A 25,808-nucleotide genomic window follows, 5' to 3' on the forward strand; every position below is an offset into this window, starting at 1 on the left:
CTGACAGTAAAACTGTTCAACTACTCTGCCTTAAGTACTGCTCCTCCAGATAATGATGTCTATTCAGGTTAGGCACCTAATTATCAGTTTCTCATATGTATCAGTTATAGTATATTGTCAATACTGTACATATCTCACGTGATTTTATATACCTTAATCTGTGGACTATTTCCTGCGACTCAGAGACTAAAATACTGAACTCAGATTTTTCAAACTTGCTAGTGTACTGTGGTTTGACTTGTTTGAGGGCCCTATGCCCTATGATTTAAAGAAATTGGTAGAGAGGAAGTAACTCTGTAGACTTTTAGGGACAAATCTGTTAAGGGACTTTTACAAGACTCTAGTTGTTATTATGTGGGCATAAAAGATGTCTTGAATGTGAGAGCTATATGTATGTTTGCATGTATGTATACAGATCTAATATAAACACTGATTTTGGGTAGATTATATGTTAAACACTCAAGTAATCTGTTCTAAAATACTAGTCATCAACTGGGTTTAAACTGCCTAACAATATTAAACCTCTTTCCCCCTTTCATCACTATCATCTTATTTTTTAAAAACCTACATTTTCACTCAACTCCCGATGTAAAAGTAAATACTTACTTTATAATAAAAAATTATGTAAAATCCTTGAAAATAAAATATTTGTTACCTAAATTCACCTGACTAAAGTAGATAAGTAAACAATGCCCCGTCCCACTGCAGTGTAACAGCATTCAGCTACTGATACGAGAAAAACTTTGAGATGAATTTTGTTCAGCTTGAGGTAAAGGTGTCACATCAACTGGAACATCAGAACAGTTCTCTTCTAATTACTCCACATTCTTCAGAATGGAGCCAAGTTCCAATTTGTACAAATGATAACTTTTTTGTGCATGATGTGGCTACAGCAAGCTGTGTACGTGTCTGGTTATCAACACGATTTCACTGTCTTAAAGTGATTATAACAACATGATAATAAAAAAAGGTTTCAAAGCCCTATGTATACACACGCTCTCAAGTGCTTTTTTAGGATGTGTGCAAAAACTATGAAATAAAGTAATCTTAATTTTTCCATTTAAACTTCAGTTTACAAAACAAATAGGAATTATCTTTCTACATGTACTGTACACAGAAAGATCTAAAGAGCTGCTTGTAGGGTTTAGCCATTTACAAAGTTGTATGTGGAATAGGAAACATAAACACTCTGGGTCTAATTGTTAAATAAACAAAGAACTGTTAACTCACTAAACATTGTCAATGTTCAGGACTAAGCCTTTGGAAAATATAGCTACAAGTTAGGACTATGCTTAGAGAGGAGAAGTAAAGTTAAAAATTAATTTATATATTCTTTAGAAGAATTTCTTTTAATTACGCTGACTTGAAATGATTCTTAGGTAAATCATTCTGCCATATCAATAATACAGTGGCTTATTTGTATGGATTACTATGAAAGATCTGACAAGCTTAAAAATTATAATGCACCTAAAAAGTAATTCTTAGTTCAATACAGATAACTTCTTTTTCACAATTCTTAACATTTTACAAACTGTGTTTAGTCGTAAACATACTATAATTTTTACAAAGAACGGCAGTTTGTATTGCAAAGGTACAACAAATATGAAAATCCGCAAAATTGTCTCAAACATACAAATAACTGCCTCAGATAGCCCTGTTATACTTTGGTTGAACTGTCAACTACATACTGTACACCACTTATCCAGAAAAGTAAAGATGACAATTCAGCTTAGGTAGAAAGAGAAACCATCAATCAGTAGGGTAAGAGCTCTACATACATCACCAATACCCCAGTTAATATAACACTTTGCTACAGTATACAGAAACCAAAGTTCAATTGCAAAAAGGGGAGGTGGGTCTCTACTTGAATGGGAGAGAAAGTGGATTTGCTTCCTCTTCACAACAGTCACTAAATCTTGACCAACCAACCTTAAAAATGGATGATCTTTCTATTTTGGCAAAATCTAAAATGCAATGAACAAAGAACACTGAACTATATTATGAGTTCTTCAGCTGGACCAAACAGTAAACAGAGTTTGGCCACATCACACCTTTTGAGGCGCTTTAGAACAATGAAGGACCCCCAATAGGCAATGATAATCTTCCTCAAAGGGAAAGTCTATGACCTGACTCCAGGACCTTAAACTACTCAAAAAACCATTTGTCTAGTGAAGCATGTGCTACTATAAGAACATGAATCATGGTATGATGCAAATTATATCTGAAAAACAAATTTGTCAATTTGAGGTCAAAGCTTTAAAGATAATGATGAAGGGCAGATGGAAGATGAGAATATTGAGCCAGGTGGCTGGAGATGAATGGAGTTTGTGGCAGATGGAGCACAGGAAACAAATGGGTGGCAGAATTTTACAGAGGCCACTTGTGCTGCACAGAAGTTGGGCTTGCAGTTCTTAGAACAGATTTCTCAGGTGGTTAAAATCAGTCAGGACGAAAGCCTGTTCATCTGACTCACCTGATGTTCACACAGACAACGGCAGGTGAGTGATATGGGGATCTTACCACTTTCTTTTCTGGATATATTATGTATACAAATGACACTTCAAAATACAGTATATGGCTATCCAAGGCAATGGTTTGTTTGTTATGAGCAGGTCTCAAAAATATGTGGTTAAAATCTTGCAAGATGTCTGTCTTACAGTAAATACCATGGTATTTTATAACATCTACAACATAAATACTGAACAGCAAAAACTTATTTCATATTAAAACATCTTTAAAAACACAAGATACTATCTCTCTCTACAAATAAATATAGCTCTGGAAATTGATTTCTACTGTACACTGTAACCAAAAAACAGCTACGTGTATCTACCAATGAAAATTCTGTAGGAGTTAAATGGGTCTAAATGGGTCTTCCATTCTATTGATGCATAAAATTTAACCATACTTTAAGCATTTATACAGAGGTACAAAATCACACAAACTTTGATTCTGACAAACAGAAAAGAGCAAATGAAAAGAGAACTATAATTTCTGACTTCAAAAAGTAAAGAGAACAATAATTTCTATTACTTCAAAAACTATGTCAGGTTTATAAATCCTTCAATCTTCACAGATGAATAAGAATGAAAAAAAAAATGAAAAATTTCAACTGAACATTTGTAGGACAACAGAATACTGAGGATATGCTTTGCTCAGTCAGTATGATTTCAAGTTGAAACTATTTCCAGACAAACTCAGTAATGTACTCTCATATTTTCCTAAGGTGAAAAATAGCCGCACTTGCCTAATCTAATATTTGTGGTTTTATAAGTTCCTAACTTCAAAGTACAATTCGTTGATAATAATGATAATGTTCCATGTGTCAAACATTATGAAATGTGATGTGTATTATTCACTGTGTGATAGATAAGAAAAAAACTTGTGTTCCTAGTATTCATGTTTTCCTGTTGGAATTATGTAAAGACAATAAATATAATACCCATTGTTAAAACTTAGGTTTGTCGATTCTATACATACATTTAATAAAAATGCTTTGGGTACTATACCACTATTTGTAGCAAAATTTATTTCTTATGAATTTCTTTCATTAATTCCTAATTACAATTTGTGTTCTGATGTAAATACAACTAACAATTTTTCCTTCTTAAAATGGGAAATGAATTAATAAACATACACTATTGTGTTGTACATGAATTATTTGAATGACTTGAATCCACCTAAAAAATCATTTGGAATTTCCCTAAGTTGTAGTTGGTTAATGCTAATCTGGATTTAGTGACTGTTTCAAGACTATTACTCCATACTCCTCATCCTTTCAATCTTTCTTACTCAAGACAATTTTCATTATTTGTACATTACCACCTACACTTTACCTGCAATCCCACTATACAGGCTGACTTTGGCTACTATAGATGCTCCTCTACTCGTACAAACCATTTGCATACACCCTGCTATCTTCTTTCCAGCATACTATTCTGTGATTCACCTCTTCTCTCCCACAGCCAAAATCTATCTAGTTTACAGTACTGTACTCCCAAATTAGAATGCAAATCAAAAACAATACTTCCATTCTTCTACAATCCAAATTAAAAATCATTGCTCCTTCATTCCTCTGTCTTCCTGGCTACTACAGTATTTACTCTCAAAACCTTAATTTTACTTAGTATTCATTTTAAACTCTCTCCTCTAATAAAAAAATTAAAACTCTTTCATTAGGTTTGTCAACTTCTCTTCATTATCCAAAATCAAATTCACAACACACTGTCTTAACCACAACTCTGTATGTATCTATATCTGTGTCCTTTCTCTGAATTCTTGCATTTTCCACTCATATAGATATTTAAATAGTCTATTTACAATTATGAATTGGAATCAATCAGCCAAAATGTTTTCTTTTGTGCTGTTAGAAGTTTTAAGATTAAAAACTAATTCTCGGTAAAATGAAGATCTATAATCCCTAACAAAATTATCTATCCATAATTAAAATATATTTTCACCTGCAACAATGAAAAGCAATCAAATCCCAACCTTATGTCTATATTTACTTATGTTCTGAATTACCAAAATGTACCTATCTAATTATTTAATATTATATAAATATTTATGGAAAAACTTAGAATAAAATATACAGTATGCTGATACTTTTGACAAACAGTATTTTCACAATTGTTCTTTCAACATGTGGTTCACTGTTATTCCTTAATATTAGTAATAATCTCTGAATTTTTGAAAAACCTGCAATAATTATATCCATGCATGCTTGGTACTGTGGTCTCTGCTTTTCATTACAGCAAGTTACAGTATGAATTTATTTCCTTCAATGTCACTCCAGAATACTTTGATAATGACTAAATTAATTTTGTGTCTTTTTAAATGGTAATGAAAATTGTTCCAGATATTTAAAACACCATTTACATTTCAAAATTCATTCAGTAATAAGCTTGTGTATTTGGTCAAGTGGGTCAAGAATGTTTTAGTAACTTTGCATTGAATATACATAGCTGGAAACCTATGACAAATGCAGTAAGGTTGATTCATTACTTATTCTACTGAGGATGCACAAAGTAATTTATATTTTTATTCAGTTTATGATTCTGTATGAAGACAAAATATGGAAATATGGAACTAAATTTATTGTTATTCAGTGGTTCAGTAGATAACAGCACAATATAAAAACTCAAAAGTATCAGTCAGATGAAAGACTTTTGTATCTACAATGAAAACTGTAGGTACATATTAAAATAAATTTAGGTATTTGCATGATTTGAAACTGTTCTCCCAAATTGACAATTACAAGACAATATTTTGGTAAGACAGCTATGTTAAAATCCTAGCACAGTAAAAATATTTCATATAAATTGAACTAACAAATAAAGTACTGCTCAGTTTTAATAAATTAAGCTGAAGTACTAATCTAGAAAATATAAGTATGTATACAAAAGTAAACCTCACGATCTGAAGACACAGTTAGAATATGCATCTATGAACCTACTACAGTATTGTAATGACTAGAATCAAGATTAGCGAAATAAAAAACTGAATTCATTATTTAAATGTCAAACACAGAACCAATGCAACAAATACGATTTGGCTGCCAAATGCAGAACTGCGCAAGAGACAATCTAAACACCGAGCTCTAAGTCTAACATACAGCTAAAAATTTTTCTAAGCTAGAAAATGAAAATTCCACACCCAGCAGCTGGCACAATAGAAAGCCTTTTCACTGATGATCGTAAACTCGAGTCTATTATTTACTTGTGAATTCTATATTAAAAGTTCCTCTACCATAAGTAACTATGTAAATTATCAAGACTTTCTAACTAGACACCAAAATCTTACATTCATTAAGTTATAAAGTTCAAGGCTATATCAATTACTCCAAGGTATACTGAACACAGTTCAAAATGGAAACTAGGCCTAACTAGGCCTATCATAAAACCACTCAAATTAGGCTTGAGTCCTGAAGCAGCTCTTATGATACAAAATACAAGGATAAATAAACATTTTCTCTTTACAATAGAGTCTCTTCAATATTTCCTGAGCTCTAACTATGCATTATCTCCCTTTGTCTTTACCTCAAACAGGTCTAGAAGTCTCTGAATGCTAAAGGCTTTAAAACTTGAAGTTATATTCTGATCTCAACATCATAAGCTAAGTCTCCTGCACCAACCTACCTTCATAGACTAAACTTGCAGTGCTAACTAAAAAAAAAATTTTTGATACAAAATCGAATTGTCGGCTCTTTTTTCTTTTTAAGTCTAATCATTACTGTAAAAACATCTAATTCATGCTGATTGACTGACATGGAATCATTATTCATGATAGATCATGGGCTGAAAATGGGAATTCTCTCGTTACTAATGGGAGATATATCAGACTAGGTTACAATATTGAAGACTCAAGTAGCATACCTTTCACACTAAAAAATGGAAACAAGACTATTTCAACACAGAGACAAAAGGAAAGCAATTATTCACTCTCACTGCTGTCAAAAGGCATGAAACTGCATTACATTATAGCATAAGCATTTTCAACCATATGCATACGAATATATGAAAAAAAATTTTCTAATGTACTCTGTTCTTGACTGAGAAGAGAACGAGTCAGATTCCAGAATGTTGCATGATTTTCCTTTGCATGAGCAAATGGATTAAGGATGGAAGAATATGTCATTAAAAGGTGCACTAATGAAGAACTGGCTAAATGGACCATTCGTTTGAATCTACCACACTAATTACAGAAGTATAGTCCTTCTGCTTATATACTTCATATACAGTATCTAAATAAACTTCAGAACCAATATAAGTCATGATGGAAGCTACAGACAACCACTTGGATGTCATCTATCTATACAAAATTTTGTGAAGTCAATATATATAATCATATGGAATTCCTTATCATGACTACTGGTACTATTAACCATTTCCAATTGTTTTCCTAATTTCAAAGTATTCTTTGTTCTATTTCTGTTGTGAATTAGAGGTGCTTAAAGTCTGTAGAGCAAGATAAAGAGAAGCAAAGTAAATCAACTTGACTAAAAGGAATTATAGGTGCCCATGAGAAGGAGGAACCCAGAAGCTGAACTGTGAAATACTGTAGTAGCCAAAGTGATTGGATAAAAATATGGTGGGAAGCTATATGCGTAGTGGAGAAATTCTAACCCTCGGATTTGTTGATTATTAAATCCTATCTCTATCTGGATAGAAAGAGTATTATTTACATATCTTTTTGGTACCTCTAACTGGATGGATGAAGTATTGTTAGTTACATATCTTTCTGGCCAACTGAACTTTCTTTAGCTACAGTCTATAGGTACTTGATGAAATGCATTTTACAGAAAATGATATCACTGTTGAAAAAAACACTGAATTTCCTAAGTTGCCTTATATTCCCCAAGCCACTTTTTCAAGCAATTCTTTCTCAGTTTCAAGAGATACCATGTAAATTATGTTCAATTTATCATGAAATATAACATGCACCATACCTGGAATACTGTTACGACTAAAAAAGTAATAAAAAGTACTAAAAAGTAATGATAAAGTAATAAACATGGTGGAATCTGACTTGTCCCCATTCTTCACTGATCATTCTGATATCTAGAAAATGGCTCAACAACTCAATTTACTTACCATGCTCTCCTAAGGTTTCTTCTTCCTCCTCAATTATATCTTCCAGGTCTATGTAACTTGAGTATGCATTGTGACGAGTTTGGTTTACGCCAAGGTCTGTGGAGGCAAGACAAAGACTCACATTAAATAAGGATAAATCAGGTGTTTGAGTATAAGCAGGGCAAACCCTAAGAAACAATTGTCATAAGGTCAAGTGAATTACAAAAGAGTGATTTAACTGGACAAACACAGTCCTTAAAGTGTGGGAAATGAAGCATCAATGATCAGAATACTTAAAATGATCAAAGCAGGTTTTTTGCACTTGCTTGAAATGTTTCCAAAGTTAATTTTACTCGTTACCTTGATTTAACTTCCGTGGTGATGGCTAGCTAGTTGAAAAAATATCACTTCCAGACTAATAAAGATTCAAGATACAATAATGTTTCCTTATGAATAAACCTAATGCAAATTAAATTTTTATCTATGAAAGCAACTGACTTTTTGGCTAGCAAGTGGGTTAAATTCTTATCTACAAACACAGCTGACTCTCTTTGGCTAGCAAATAGGTTAAATTTTTATCTACAAGCACAAATGACTCTCTCTGGCTAGCAAATGAGCTATTCAAACATAATTTCCTTCAATTCAAATAGTGAATAGGCTAATAACAAGAGGTATCTCATACTGTATAGGCACAGAGACTTTCAGTAAATAGAGGCTACTGAACACCAACAAAGTTTGTCAAATTCAACAATATAAATACACAACAGATTATATATCAGAACAGACAAGCAGCACTAATAAACAAAGATATTCACAGCTCTGTAGATACAAAATGAAGGCAAAAATATGCTATTAACTAGAGTTAACAATTGCATTCTATACCATTTTCTACAGTCTTTTCATCAGGCTAGTTAAGAGGAATTTTCAGATTACATAATAACAGCCTACAGTACATCAGTTTTACTTAACCAAAACTGTGAAGAAACTAAAATTGTATTTTTTAAAAATCTGAAACTAGGTCTCAGATTAATTATTATCTATGAAAGCAAAATTGATCTACTGAATACGAGGGGTTAATATAACCTCTATTCTTGCTATTATCAAAATTGTATAAGAATTTTCAAGGTTCATAATTACTTCACACTAAGGTTATTCGAGAATCATAAATAATAGAAGCCAAGTTATTGATAAAATCATAGTACTGTACTGGCATAGTTGGAACAGTTCCTCAACACAAAAATATTAGACTTCTTCTTCTACATGGCACAAGAACTTCTCTCATTCACATTTAGCAAATCAAGTACAGTCTGAGATTTCAAATTTAGTTACAACTAGAATATGCAATACAGTCAACTTCTAGCTTCGTAGAAAATGCAATAAAATCATCTTATACTGTAGCTTTGCAGAAATGAAATAAAATCATCTCCTAGCACTGTAGAATATGCAATAAAATCTACTTTTAGCTTTGTAGAGTGTACAATAAGAATAACATCTGAATTATTATACCATGAGTTTCAAGAACAATCATTCATAAAATTCTTGTACAATGACCTCAGTGCACTCTTGGCTTGTTTGAGTAAATATATCCACACTTACATCTTTCAACATATAAAAAATGTGGTGAGCAACAAATAACTTGACTCCTATTACTTTTAAATGGTTTTCCAAGAAAAATATGCTTAATGCTCTACAATCGCTCTTACACATTACTATTATGTAAATACTGTAGTATATTGTACTATCTAGAAAAACAGAAAATTATCAGGCACCAATATATGGCACTTCTAATATAAAACAGTGATATGAAGTCTTCTGTATTTAGAGATTCAAAGATACTAACCCCTGTACACAATACATCACATCAAAACCATAATTATGCTGTCCCATGACACTACAAGTACAGCACTGTCACTTCTAACATAAAATTCTCCCATTGTAAATACAATATAAGCTGAAATGTATCAAATCTACTTTTTTTTAGAATATAAAGTAAGGAAAAAAGTCAAAAGAGCAGAGCACAGCAGTTAAACTTTGCTAGATTCGAAAACAAATCTCCAGGATACTCTCCTGCAAGCAAAGATCAAGCGTAAAAAGAGTACCAAAGAATGAGCTGCAATGATGTTACATCTGAAAACTGAACACCAGTTAAGCAGCCTTTTACAATAACGTCTACTTCAACAGTTACGATGCATCTCTCCTAGTAACATGAGCCAGTCAGCCATGCCATCGTGCTTCCCTCAGTTTTTGAAACGACAAAAATGACTTATGCAAGAGGGCTTAGAATTTTCATAAAAGTCTCCACTAAAAATAGAAGAATTATAAAATAAACGAAAGACATTCATAATGATCATGCAAGCACTGTAAAAGAGAGAAAAAGCTGAATGGTAAAGATTAAAACAGTACTGTATGGTCAAAAGCCAGAGACTAGCTGAAGCTGTATGTACATACAAAAATATACATGCTTGAGTGTGAGCAACTGACAACCTGACTCTTCTAAAGGAACTAAGAAGATATATTATCATTGCCTACATACAGCAACTGATACCAATAATCTTGTTACAGAATTCATTTATAATGGAACCATTAGGGTATCTGACAATTCATCAGTAGTCCTCAAATTTGGAAGGCTGCCATTTCCAATGGCCTATGCATATTACCAAGCTCTCAAAAAGCATTTGACCAATCATTTTATTCTGTTGTATCCTGCTCTTTCCCAGGGGCTCTGAAATGGCTGACAACTAGAAATAGGTCATAGTTTGTTTTCACTTTCACCTGCTTAAACCCTACATGTATCCTTTTGTATCAAATAATGTGAAGGACCTTCAGTATTTTCAAACCCAAAGTGTTTATGCAAATGTAGTTTTCAGAGCCTCCAACATACAGTATTCCTTTGCATTACAAAAGTCAGTAAAAGCACTCTCATTTGTCACTGCTGATTTCTCAAAAGCAAAAACATACCTTACAGCTGAGACAGAACTGACTGAAAACAAGCATCATAACTTATATAGTAATTACACTAAATATAAGAATCTGCTATTAAACTAATGCCGGATATTTACTTTTGCACTGTTGCATATAACTTTCATGTCATCCTGAATATTGTTGTATCATGATTACAATACAAGAGGACTTTGTCAGACACAAGGAAGGTGTAGGTGCTCTTGCAAAATACATTCACTTACTTAGGAATCATATTTAGGAGTTCCAAGTGTAAATTATAGTGAAATACTATGCTTGGCTAAACTTTATCTTTAAACAACAATGGCACAAATGAAGTATATCAAGTGATTCATTTTTTTTAAGCAACAACAATGCAGTCTTTAAAAATGGCCCTTCCGTGTCTCATGCAATGAGAGGATTCTCAAGTACATTGTCTGGTGGAATGTGTTACTATTTACTGGCTACATCTAAACAGACATATATCTTTGGGATTAGACTTCTGTAGGTCTTTTATCTGAGCAAGAAATAATTGCCTTACTAAGTAAAATTATTGAAACATTTCAACCTGAAATGATAAATATGCCAGACATCTTGAACAGTAACTATTTCTTTTACACTAGACTCTCTTGCTGAGAGTGGTGGCAGATATTCGTAAACATATGAGGTCATCTTCAATGTGATTACTTTTGACATTTTTAAGAACTAATCCAAAGCATTAAAGGTCATCCTTTCAGTAACGCTCACCGCTTGTTATGTATTTATACACTTTCATATTACTATTATATATATGATACAAAATTATATTATAGTCACTTGGTTATGAAATAATGTAACCAACCCTATTCCAATGACACATTTCTTCCATGGTATGTACTTTAACCAGTATCTAGTACCAAACAACAGTAGTAACCAGATTCCTTTGTTGGGGTAACAGTGGCTACTCTCTTTGAGGTGGTAACCTGGGGTAACCAAACTGGCTACCATAACTATGGTACAAGTTACTTAAGCTATTAAAGACTGTTCACAAGAAACCCAAAACAGGCTACAGTACAATCCTGGAATATTTTCACAGTTGCTGTTTGTGGCATATGAAGGTATTCCTTAATTCTTAGCACATTACACATGTATGAAAGAATTATGTACAGTGTACTCACACCATGTACAGTATATACATATGAGCAAACAAATATGGCCATCTGTCAAGTCATATGCATCATACATACTTAAAAGCATGCTTATATAAAAGTATAAATACATACATCCAACTAACTCTATAGCTTTTAAACAACACGTTTCTAAAAAATGTAATCCTCAGAAGTAAAGATTATAAAAAAAAGCACACTCAGAAATGGAAGCTGGAGAAGGCGACAGAAGAGAACGTTCACCTGACAATTAGAGATGGATCAATTCTTTTTTGGGGTTAAAATAAGGACAACTGTCAGAACATTCAATCTTTTACTGTTCACCATCCAGTGACCCATAATAAACTTGCTGAATTGCAGTCACTATCATCACCCAGTTACCTTGACTATAGTACATCAGAATGAGAGTGAATTATTCTTGGTGGTTCTAAGATACAATTGACCTATACAGTGCAGGTATTATGCTGTGAAGTGCAGTTACTGTGCATAAAGTGAAACCTTCAACTCATTTCAAATTCCAAAATAAGTAACAGTCACTCCCATTTCTACTTGAATAAAGTCTTAAGGAGTCTACCCCTTGAAAATGCTACAGTAACAGACTAGTATGAAATAGCTCACATTTCATTTGAGCACAATCGATACATAAATTTAAAACAAAGGGTAAAGGCACAATTCCACAACTCAGTCCATTACATTATGTACAAACTGTTTAGAGCATTAATAATTTGCCTACCATTGTATAACTTAAAAACAAGTACTACAATCACAGTGTAATGTTCTAAAGTATCTACCAGACAAGTAATGAGACCATTCAGTCACCCTCATTCTAGGAATATCAGAATTAGCTATGATTTATCATGAAATGAGGAAAGCTCAAAAGCTTTAATTGGAAACAATGGCCTTGACAATACTGAGTATATCTTCAACCTAACTACACCTAAGCTACATAATACTTCCAAAACTAAATGATTATTAAACTGTAGACTCATACAAAACATTACTTTTCCCCTATGAACTCAATTCTTCAAAATAATCACAGAATCAGGTAACGTTCTCTTCCACCGCAGACACAGAAAAGCACATAGAGAGGATATGGAATGTACACATGAGGAACTGTTATGTGTGTGTGTTTGTGTCTGTATACAAAGTCTGATGATGGATTCAGATGTATTGCAATGTAGTGTGTGTGTCAGTAACAAATACATGTAAGTTTCAACTCTTCATGATCTTTTAATGACCCCAACATCCACTTCAACATTCCTTTCAAACACTTGTTTCCTGTGTGACACAGGACCAGGCACAAGAAGTCCAGAGACATTCAATAACATCAGACCAACCTTAACGAAAATGGATACAAAACTACTTTCACACTGTCACTCTAGGCATGGCAATAAAAACACCAAAAGAAAGACGAGAAATCCCAAAATTTCCATAAAAAATTGCAAAAGTCATGAAGTCAGTTAGATCATTTTCTTTGAGCAATTAAAATTAACATACAAGAACTCCTGTACAGTAATCATGTCAAGGATCTTTCAACACACATCAACAATATCATGTCAGTGAAATACTATGGCAAAATTCATGAACTTCGATACCTGAAAACTCAAATTGCTAATCTGTCAAGAAAAGTAACTGATTGAGGCTACTTTAGAATTTGCTTCTTCTTGCACAAAATGGCAAAATGAGCCACTGCATCACATTAGCCTAAAAATACGTTATAAACTTTGAAGAAACGTTATGAAATTTCTGTTTTCTATGAACTAATGTGTTACTCTATCTCCATATATGATACTGGCATATCCTCCATCCAAATATATTCATGTACGCTAGCTATCCTAAAACTATCTAAGTTTAAAATGTATTAATGTGCTATTCACAGGGTGGTTTAGAAAAAATGAGCTCCGTAGCATGGTGGCCCTTCCCACTCTGAGAAGAAAATGAATACAGTACAGCAATGTAAACAAAGCAAACCGTTACAGCCTCATCCTACAGTACAGACCATATAATGAAGCTGACAAACAAAATTTTAAATAAACTATCTGAATATGCTACTGACAATTCTTTTAACCACCTATGCTAACTAACATGAGAATAACCTTTGGGGCCCCAAGAGGTTAGTCATTTTCAAGAGGAAGCCTAACACTGATTATAGCATCTATCTCCTTGGATTATGTCTCCTGGTTAGGCCTATCTCATAAACCCTTGCTGATTTCTAAATGATGAGTTATTGAATGCAACTTGATGAAAGAGCTTAATATTTTTAGCTGACATTTTTAAGTTGGTCAAACATTTGTTGACATTTCTTCTTCTGACTACTTTTCCCTTGACTAGAGGTCCTTTTGGGTACCATTTCCCTCTACTGCATAATAACATTAAGATCACACTCAATAGCATTATTTCAAAGTCTGCTTGATGAATTTGATGTCAAAAGCTTGATACTCAAGGTTGAGTCCAATTCTCAAAGTAAGCTTAGTAAATTGGTCTTTCTCTATAACCATTTTCATTTTTAAAATCAACTGTCTCTTTGCAGGAGTAAAATGATGTCTCTCCAATGTCTTCTTTCTTGTACACTTTATACATATATTCCCATTTTGTTTATGTCATTATCTTTTCCATTTCTCCATGGTTTTCTGGCTCTTCCTACTTGTTTTTGTCCTTCTACTCCCATACCTAGTTAGTCTGACTTACCACTCATTCAATCTCAACATTTGATCAAATAATCTTAGTCTATATTCTAGCTATTGGACATCTTATTTCTGAAGAACTTCCTCATTTGTTATACGATCTTCACAATCACATTAGCCATGAAATGTAGCATTCTGTAGTCACACCTCTTCAAAATCTCTACCATTGTCTTTAAGTTTTGCAGGCCTTACTTATGTACCCAACATTTTTCCCTTTTATTAAGAGGTACTCACACATCAGTAGCTAAGCCTTCACTTTCCAGTAATTTTACTGGTCACAATTTATCGATGGCTAAGATACAACAGCCTGTGTATCAGAATTCCATGTGATAAAACACTTTTATTCTCTAAAACATAAAGTGTACAGTATTTTCATAATCTAGGAGCACAAACGCCAAATGTCATTGCAACAAAGCATGCTACAGATTCCTTATACTTCAGAACTGAAGACAGAAGTCTGAAATCTAAAAATTGTGATTAATCTCGTCTCTAACAAATATCACAATGTAATCTTCCAAACATAACTCAAAGAAATCTAAGGAAACCTCTAGAATGATGGTAACTCCATCAGCTGAACCCTGCTTGTCAGAAAACCTAAATAAAATAAAACTAAGACACTAGAAACACTAACACTACATAGCAGCTGAAATTAAATTTGTAGACAAGGTACTAAAAATCACATAAGTCACAGGGAAAAATGTAATGATTCCTGAGTGAATGTTATACCATATTTCCAAATTTTTAAAAACTTTAAAAGCTCAAGAACAACTGGTCAGCTACACCCACATTTCAAATCCATGATGCAGTCTCAAGGATAAAAGTAACCTGCCAAACACCTTAACTTTACAACTACAGAAGCACCTCATGAAAGGATCATTCAAACCAGCAAACGGCCAAACCCTCACAAAGTGGAGACTACACAATTGATGCCAATGAAACAAGCATTAAATCCGAGCACAACAAAAGTTTAGTCCCAAAAGGTGTGATAAGAAATCTGAGAAACTGATATTAAAAGTCCTAAAAACTGGAACATAATTACTGAATTCTGATGCAACCACAAGTCATTATCTGAAGCTATTACAGATGTGACATATGCTGCGAAATAAGTATACTGAGTCAGACATTTACTAATGAAAAGAATTTGAAAGTTAATTATTATACTACCTAGTGATAAAACAGAGTTTGTACTACCATGGCCTATGATCATCATAGCACTTCTAGAAATAATATTAGTGGATCCTTGCAAATAAATTTAGCAAAGCCTAGAATTTCTGTTGTATAGCCTACTGCACACAGTATTACTGTATCACTAAATAAATGAATTCAATGTAAAGTGCTCAAGAAAGGGTATGTTCTGATATATTTTCTATGCTTACTGCATTCAAAACTTAAATACAGAATTTTGACTTGAAATTCTGATTTACCACCAAAAAACTGGCTTTCTACACTCCAGATACAGAAAAACATGCATATTTCAAATCCAGACCATAATTATTCAGTTCTAAACATGTGTTGCCAGTAAGTTCAACTTTCCAAGTGAGAAATTACAATCTGCCAAACTATCTATGGCACTGATAACTCCTGAGGTACAATTGCCAAAAACAGCAGAAAAAATATTTACTGTACACACTTCAGAGAGCTATATTAAAGCAGTGTTATTCAACTTTTAACCTAATAAATGTGACTTGCCCAATGTGAAAAAAATTAGTGGAGGAAAATAAATACATTATGGTACGAACAGCAAATACAACCCTGTAATACGTAGTGAACAGTTCTTTTAAAATAACCTAACCAGCACTGAATAATTAATGTTTGTGTGTGTAATATCTTTATAAAGAGAAATACTAAGTGTTATGGGTGGGAGGCCCTTCTGGTTATAGCTGCGGCAGGCCTGAATATCAACTATCATACAGTCAGTCAACCGATGTATTCACTCCCATGTCATAGTCCAAGCCACGATGCACTTCTACAAAAATCTTATGAAATGTGAAATCAAAATGCAGCACTCTTGAAGCATCTCCGACTGCCCTGGTTCTGGGGAGTCAGGTCTTTACGGGCTCCTAACGAGCCAGGGCTTAGGTGACGCACAACCATACCAGGGATAACTCGCGAGCCAGTTCTTGTTGGAATCTGCACTTCGCCACGCATCCATGCATTCAAAATGACTTTATACAGAAATAATGAGAGATATTGAGAGATATTTACATTAGTGAAAATCAATTTGACTCAGTATATCATCTAACATACTCTAAAGCGGCTAATGCAATCAACTGGTAAAAGGAAACAAGGTGGGTAACAGTGCAGATAGACTCTTTAAGTAGCTGGAAGATCATCCCTGATATGGAGTGAAAGGATGTGGTTGTTAGATACAAGGGCACAAGGGACCTGCACTGAAGCCACCTACATCCCCAAGTCCATACAATTTAATAACCCATATTAGAGCAATGTCAGGAGAGTGCAGAGGTCAAGACGTACTGGAGGCGCCGTGCTGGGGAGGGTTCTGCAGCCCTGGGGCTAGCTTCGACAGGCTTGAAAGTTGTCCCGTGGGGTTGAGAGAGCTGAGGGGGTTGAGCATCCCCTTCATCTGTCCCGGCTGGGGTATCACTGGACCCTTAGGGATGAGTGCTTGTGCGGCTGACCCTGTGGACCCCAGCACGGTCGACACCAATGTAGGTGCCCCATTTTTATCGCCTGGCCCAAAAAGTCCTTGAACACCTTTGAAGATGTTTTTAACAAACTTTACAGGTGCTGCTGAATCTGCGAGAAAACCGAGACCATCATGATGCCAAGTGGGCTAGGCATAGCGAGACTACGGCTTCCCAACACTAGGTCTCTATCTAGCCTAGGACTATGCTCTTCCATCCACACCTCACCCAGAACTAAGATGGGTGGGGGGATGAAGAATTACTCTAGCTCTGTCATTAAGCTGGCTAGGTTAGGTAGCCCCAAGTGTAGGCTACAACTAGGGAAGCCAGGAATAGGTGGTGTTGTAGGCAGCAGAGATGCAAGACCCTGCATGGTGGCCAGGCTGTGTGGCAGGGGCAGTGCTGATGTGCCTAGTGACTGTTAAGTCTAGTGGGGTGGTGTGGTGAAGCCAATCTTGTTTTAGCAGGTGCATGTTTGACTAGGAATGGGGCAATGCTATCTGCTGGACTTGACTCATACCCTTGCTTAAAAGGGCAAAGGTAGAAGGTACCAGCTAAAACTCTGAAGCACTTCAAACATCCATGTTTCGCAGGCAAAATGCTATGCATCATTACTGAAAGGCTTCTAATCAAAATAGAAATGATCTTTTATCCAATCTTTTAGTAAACCTTGTATGGCACATGGACACTTGAAGGGCTTTCGTAAAGATCTATGCCAAGGGGTCAGAGGGGAGGGACATGAAGAAGGGATACAGATATAGGAAACTGGATGATTAACTACCAAATACAGCCAAGACACCTAGAGAAGATTTTAAGGAAGGACGCTGCAGGAGTACATGGCTAAGACAAAAGAAATTTGGCAGAATAAACTAGATCTCAACTTTAAAAACTAATCAGCCATTTCAAAAATAACGCAATGTTTAGTATCACTATAGTAAGGTTGACTATTTTTGAGGTATACAGTATTCCAGTTTACTCTAAAAGAATACATAACTCTCTACAAATCAATGAATTAAAAGTAAACATAACTGCATGTGTTACATTCGTTCTTAAGAATCAGACTCTTAAAACAATAACTGCAGTTTCCACCTGAGATTAACAATATAACATTAAATGAACCAATTTTGAGTATATAAGCAAAGTTTACAATCCTAGTTATGTTAAATGAAACATCCAAATCAAATTTTTAAAGCCTTAGGTATGAAAGAATACAAAATAAACCAGTGTAAGTCTAGACAATTAAGCAATATCAAGAGAATAACAATGAGCCCACGTATAAGATTTTAACGTTAGACAATTGTTCCCCAACAGGGTGTCCATACCTATCATTATCTGAGATTCATCTTGAGATATGAAGTCCAAATCCTGAGGAACAGAGGTTGACATGGATTCATCACCGTCCCGTAAGCCCATGACTACAGATTGATGGAACTCTATCAAGTCTTCCCCAACTAGCTTTTCTACAAAGTTGGAGGGGACCAGCCCTCTTCGTCCATCTAGTAGTTCTCCATCGAAAAAACCATCCTACAGGAAGTAAAAATGAATTAAAAATGACCATCTTACATCAGCAAGCACCAATATACTTCATCCATTTGGAGTAAATCATTCATCACATGCCAAAACATATTGATCCTCAAATATGTTTAAGCTATATGTATAGCAGAAAATTTCAAAAAATACTAAAAGTAAGAACCTCCATGTTTTTCCAGGGCTTGTAAGGGAAGCAGAAAAAGGGGTTAGAGAGACAAGGGGAAACCTACATTAAGAAGGATGAGGTTTAAGTGATTTAATGTTTGGGGGAAAATAGAGATGCCTTCTAGTTGAGGTAGTATTTCTAAAAAATGGCTACTTGAATGAATCTTTCTCAAAGCAGTTTCTTGATACTTAATGTCCAATGGCTAGATCAAGAAGGAAATAATAATGAAAAACTATGACTGGTAACCAGTGTCTACATGAACTCCAATTGCAAAATGAGCAATGTGAACATCTACGTCAGTTACAGAAATGAAATAAAAGTAGTGCTATACTATTCACCTGGAAGAATCAGAGTCCTGTATTACAAAACCAGAATTGTGCAGTTCATCCAAATAATTAAAATTAATTAAAATTTCTGAAGTAAAACTACATACAGTACAAAAATGTCTAATATTGCCTACAAAATAAATAATTATGAATTAGTTTCATTTTTCATTTTACTGTCATACATCAAATTTTGTTGTACATGATGATAAATGACCACTAGGCTATAATTCTTACCTTTACAAAATAATTCAGTAGATTATTTTATAGGGTCAAAATTCATCTCTCAAAATATTCCTTTTAATCACCATTCTGTATTTAAGCATGGTACTTATTTTTTGCTAGTTTTCTTACAAGGAAAAACTTATGCAAAAAAATATAAAATGTAGAACTAGGAAGTTAACTGTAGAAATTTGCACATACCACTGTTTATGGAAAAAACCTGTACTGTACCAGTATATCGGTTGAAATATTTGCATTTCTTTACGCTTTTCTTTGACGAGACTAAACTCTCATTGTCTCAGAACATTCCATATGTATTGTAAGTATCAAGAATATTGCTCTCAAATCCACTACAAAAACAAATAGAAAAATTATTTAATTGCTTCTGTTTAAATATATCACAACTCATTTGTTTATGTCATACTCTGTAGTTATGTCTTCATCAAACTACATGTGTACAAATCAAGATTTAAGGTAAGTCTACAGAAAAAAAGAGCTTTAAAATTTCTATGAAACTGAAAAGGTTGAGGAGAGACGACTGTAGAATGCTGCTCTACAGCTAAACTGAGTGACTAGATTTTCTGTTACCCAGTTCAAGGGAAGATGAGGAATTGGAAACCTTGAAAGACTACTCAAAAACTAAAGAGATGGATGAAAGAAGAGAGTCCAGGGCTCTTCAACAGCATATCAGTCCAGATCACAACTCTGAGATTCAAACTGCGTTTAAGAGTTTCTTGTTTAGACGGTGAGCCCAGTTAATGTCTTGTTTAGACGGCGAGCCAAATTGGTGACTCAGGTTGAAACGTCATTGTGAAATGGACCTCACTGAGAAGATGATATGCTTATGAAGAGTCAGGATGCCGAGGTCAACCTGAGGTTCTCACAATGGTTCTTGGGGCTACCTCGTCCATGGCGCCCCACACTAAAACGTAGTCTCCTGCATTCACTGCCAACTCTGCCTCGGGATTCTCATTTGGAGAGTGTTGGAAAGGGTCGTAAGAATATCTGGGAAAGAGGAAAGAGAATGAAGGTATCCTTGGTGAGTTTAGCGGCAAAGTATTGTGTCATATGAATGATAATTTTTTTCCAATGGCACGTAACAATTAACATAAATTTTAAGACAAAAATCATGGGTCTATGTGCCTGACTCTACACTATTCAAAACGAAACAAGATGAACTAGAATGAAGGTATGTTTAGTGAGGATTTGGTAGCCAATTACTATATCATATCAATGGTAAATAATTTCCAATGGCCGATAAGAATTAACATAAATTCCAAGATAAAATTTCATGTGTTTGGCTCTATACTATTTAAAACAAAACAAAGTCAACTGCCACAATAATACTTGGGGAGCCTTAAATTCTGAGAAATGATATTTTATAGTCTAATCACTCAGAATTGTAGACCTCCCAACATCAATGGCCTTACAGATGAGTTCTGAAACTGCTGATCATTGCTATGAAAAAATATCAGCTACAAAGAGCCATACAGTAACTGTTTACTCTTGCAACAACATGAACTGCACCATGCCAATTTAGTTTCAATCTCAGCAAAAAAAAATTTATTTTAACAATTACTGAACAAGTTTAATAGACTTAGCTCTCACCTGGCTATATACACATGGCATCGACCCTTCCCTGGGATTTCTAAGACATCTAAAATTCTATTATCAGTTTCGAAAGGTGGCATCATTACTCCTGGGATGTTGCCATTAACAAGATTCTTATCTGGAAGTCATAAGAAGAGAGTTAGATGATGCACACTTGACATTAAATGAAATTTGATGTAGGCAGATTATGCAAAGGGACCCTTATGCACAATGAAGCTCATCAAATGTACATTCTCATAAAATTTGGATACTTTTTTATGTTTTTACTTTCCTTGTAAGCCAAGACTGCAAAGGTATCCAAAAATAGTAAACAGAGTGAATTGCATGTTTGAAATGGTCTTCTACAACCGACTATAGATCATGTGATGAAGCATTTTTTTTTTATTTCCAACTACAGCAAGGATAAGCAAACATATAGCAGCACTTCCACCTTCCCACTTCTTTGAGAGAAAGTAGATGTACAGTATGGATATCAGCTTGGCAATAATGACCAATCTTTCAAGGATAAAACCTGGGATTTCCTAATACTGTACTGTATTAAAAAAAACCATCCACTAACCAGTGTGACTTGAGCATTTATCCCAACTAGAAAATTGTAACACTGTACATACAGGCCAAGATTTCAGTGAGAGATTAGAGGTAGATCTAGCCTCTACTTGTCATCTAGGATGGCTACATCAAAATAATTGCTACAAACATTAACTTTCAGTACAGTACCCTTAAATCAAATTAAAATTGCAAAATGTTAACAAAGACATTGTTGAAATTGGAATGATGACCTACTTGCATATAAGGCAATAATATCCTTGTCATTTTAAGGTGTAAGAAACAATAAAAATTATTTATCTTAAGAACACGCTATTGTTGAGCTCACACTTGGTCATGTGCACTACCTGACTATATTCTAAACCTGTGCAATACCATTCAAGGAGCTGTTTAAAAACAGTTATTATCTAAGTTACAACAGGATAGAAATACACAAAGTGTTATTATGGAATAAGATTCTGTTAGAATTCAACAGAACAGTTCCAGGGAACAATATAAGTACAGTATCTGTATTAGTAACTTACATGATAATTTAAAATCAAGCACAGTACTGTATTACATATAAAAAAACAGCTGTTTATGTCTTCTCAAGGATTAATCCCAAAGTACGTAAGTGGTTTTCATTTTTGTCACTGGAGTTCAAAACAATACGTTCTAACTCTCTCTAAAAAGAGGGACGAGAAAGGCAATACTACTTTTGATATGTTTGTAAAGTTCAGCATAAAATAAACTAACAGATTCACAACTCTTAAAAGGTTTTATTGTAATGGTTTGAGTTTACCTAACTCATAGGTTTTTATTATTTCTACAGGGTGATAATCTTCTTTCAAGTGAAATCTCCTACTCGGACTAAATTTACAGCTTTAACAATCACTTTGGAAAAAATCATGTATAAAATATACAGTAGTTTCTTAGTAACTGAAGTTCAAAGCATATGAAAATATTTTTTTTTATGGAAATGTGCATGAATAGTTTCAACTGTTATAAGCAAGTAAAACATATTAAATGCAACATAAACCATCTTTCATTACTTATGTTTACTTCTGGGCTTATGAGATGCAAGCCGTATAGGCAGAATAAGGAACATAACCTCAACATAAGTAGTAAGTCTGTGGTACTGAAATATGTGTAAATTGATCTGCTCTGAAAGAAAATTTTATAACAGGAAAATTTTACCTCAAATAAATAAAATAATTTCTTCAGAATCTTCAAATGCTTAAGTAATAAATTTGTATACTCAAATAAATAAAATAATTTCTTCAGAATCTTCAAATGCTTAAGTAATAAATAGTTGTATACTGTATATATCTAACTTTAATAAGCTCTCATTCCAACAAAAATGATATAAAAATAATTCTAACAAATGCACAGAGGACATTTTCATTTCCTGAAGACCAGAAACAATTCACTGTTAAACAGAACATTCTGGTCATAACATAAGCTTAATGTATGCACTATGTATGAGAAATATATACAAAAACAAATAATGCAAAAAATGTGTAAAAAATGGTAAAAGAGATTCCTAAGTTAAGTCTTCACAAAGTGCATAGCATTCTGGCATAAATAATTCACATACAAGCACTGAACAGTACTCTTAAAATCAGCAAATGTTTATGCTGCAATCTGCTGAAAAATGATTATGGTAGATATCCTATTAATGAATTTCAAGTAGTTTTTGTTACAAATCAAGCATGAAAAACATGCAACTTTGTACTGAAGGTAGCCCTTTCTTTTTGTAACGTCCCCAAATAACAAATGGATGAACCAGTAAAATTCAGATTTCTCGGCTGTGAAACAAATTAAGAGGTTTAATAATAGCAAACTTCATTCTTCACCATAAATGCCTTCCATCAAGGAATTATTTTGTACAAGTGAATTGGCAGTATACCTCAATTATATAAAAAACAACAGTAGGTAACTTCAACAATAATAATGGCATTTATGAACTATTTCTAAAAGGCTGGTAATGTCATGAAAATATTATACAAGCCATTTTTTCCTTTTTTATTGTAATGACTGTCATCCTATAGAAATATATTTTACAACTTGAAAAATGCATAAACTCCATTCACAATGCTGCAATTGTTCAAAATATGGTAAAATCCCTCATAATGCATTTTTTTCAATACTATATCTCCATGCATAATACATTTATAATACCAACTTTCAATAAATTTTCTTTGTGCAGCATCAATTGACAAATATAAGAGAATCATATCTTGAAAACAGTTCATGTATTTGATTCCCTAACTGCATACTGCCATTCAAGGTAAGATAGAATCACTAATGTCCACAGAATTATGGGAAAAAATTGGAATCAGATTTCGCTCAGAAATGAAAATACTTCTGATATTAACAACACGGTACTTTTGATTATTGGACATTGATAAGATTCTCAAGCTTCAGTTCCACTAGAAAAGAGATGACTTGTTATAAATTGCTTGAGGGTCATGTAAACCCCTGAATGTCCTTGTAAATTAAAACGTAAGATTTTTGAAAAAAAGAAACTTAAAATTAATGAATAAAAACTACATTATTTTGCTTACTAATCAAGAGTTTCCATAAGCAATCAGTTACTTACCATAGGAGCATAAAGCATACAGAAATAAAATGGTATACAAATTGAAAACATACAAACTACATAATAAGAGACGCATGAATATGGAAATATTTATAAAGAATACATCACTGATGCAAATCAGGACTGTTGCTCGTGCTAACACAAATCTCTGAAACAATTCAGACATGCTGCTTTACACGAAGGTGGGAGAATTTTAAATGAACTGTCAGGTGCAACTAAATAAAATGAAGGGCCAATATGATTATCTAAATTGTAACATTTATTCCAGGAAACTGTTTCCACTGCTCACATAAAAAATTAAAAACTTCATAAAAACAGATGACTGATAAAATGTCAACTTATATTGCACTCTTAAAAACTATCAATGCTTTGACTTATCAGTGGTATACTTCAGTATCCTCTAGGATAATATTCCTATCACTTGTTAACATACATATGTGATGAACAACATTTGTAGAACTCTAAATAAAACTACAGTACAATTTATCAATTTTTGTACATTAACATCATAAAAGTTATAATTTACCTGATGTATCAGAATCCTTATCTCTGCATTAAAAAGAAAAAGGCCTTGCTTTTTACAGGAAATAAAACTACATCAAAGAACTAGAAAAGTGGGCTTTGATGTTAGACCTCAGCAAACCTGGGTTCCCACCTTGGCATGGTGACACTGAATTTTTGTGGTTCTCCCTGGCATCTTGTATCTGTTTGGGCATAGTGGACTTCCCAAGGTGGATTAGAAGTGGCTTCAAAGGGCATCCATCACCTTTCCCAAGGAAACAGCATCTCATGATAGTGGATCAGACCACTTCTGTATCTAGTAACCAAAGCCCAAACCCAGCAAAGTGAGTATAGTTGTAGAGACTTTAACTAAAAGAAATTAGTTTTGGGATTTACTCGAATAACTTCAGGAAACTGGCATCCCAGAAAAAGTAGGGTACCTTTTGAACACAGGTGTTTTTTAAAACTGATAGATAGGTAAATAGGTAGTTGTTGTAAAAGAGATATACAATGGGGAAAGGAAATTTTTGAATGAGAAGGGAGTTAGAAATATGCAACAGAGAACACAAAGATAAAGCTAGGTAATCAGAACTCTTTTGTATCTGTTGAGTCCTTTCTAAATAGTGATTCACGCATTTTATGATTAATGGGTTGTAATAAGCAAATAATTTTCTATAAAGCAAAAGCATGTTCATACAAAGCCATTTACTAAAAAAGACTATGCCCTTCCCCTATTCCTGCAATCAACAGATGCCCAGTAGGACACGAGAATGAATACAGATATGAGTAGCTGTAGGAGGCTAGCTGGACAGAGCAGCTGCATTCTTTTCTGGATGATTGTGGGACTGGGATAAATTCTGCATGGAATAAGGCATCTTATGATTAATAGGTTTGCTGGGAAAATGTGTTTTGTGACTTGCCAAAAAATTTCATACTCTATGGCCCTTTCACTTCATTTCAAGTCCATACAATAAGTTGTGAAATTTCCACATTGAGGATGCCATTGACACCAGTTCCACCTTTTCTCAAAGATGGCACTGCTTTCACTTGATATGGTCTAACTGAGACCTTTCAGTAATAATACAGTTAATTTCCCGACTGCAGTGAAATATCCCTTATTTCATCTTTTAACAGACAGTTATAAACAGTTATGCAATATCTGAATAATGCTTATCATTCACTAAGAATATAGTACACCCAGTTTCAAAGCTAATGTTAATTACCCATTTTTCAAGTACAATCATACTAAATAGGTTGGACTGACAGGTTAGACTGACACCAGGCTTAGCCATCCTCAGATTTACACTGCAATACCACTGGAGAGCTTTACGTGAAGACAGTTTCCT

General features: G+C 34.0%; 1 protein-coding gene across 1 annotated transcript in view; it reads right to left on the minus strand.

Moving 5' to 3' along the window:
• LOC136853579 (uncharacterized) overlaps positions 1-25,808 on the minus strand; it is a 359,829-nt gene that overhangs the window by 105,779 nt on the left and 228,242 nt on the right. The window contains 5 exon segments of the mRNA XM_067129318.1: positions 7,593-7,688; positions 16,813-17,094; positions 18,305-18,506; positions 20,126-20,228; positions 20,832-20,952. Of these exon segments, the coding sequence (XP_066985419.1) occupies positions 7,593-7,688; positions 16,813-17,094; positions 18,305-18,506; positions 20,126-20,228; positions 20,832-20,952 (804 nt within the window).

Source organism: Macrobrachium rosenbergii, chromosome 27 (assembly GCF_040412425.1).
Source record: "Macrobrachium rosenbergii isolate ZJJX-2024 chromosome 27, ASM4041242v1, whole genome shotgun sequence".
In the NCBI taxonomy this organism is placed as follows: domain Eukaryota; kingdom Metazoa; phylum Arthropoda; class Malacostraca; order Decapoda; family Palaemonidae; genus Macrobrachium; species Macrobrachium rosenbergii.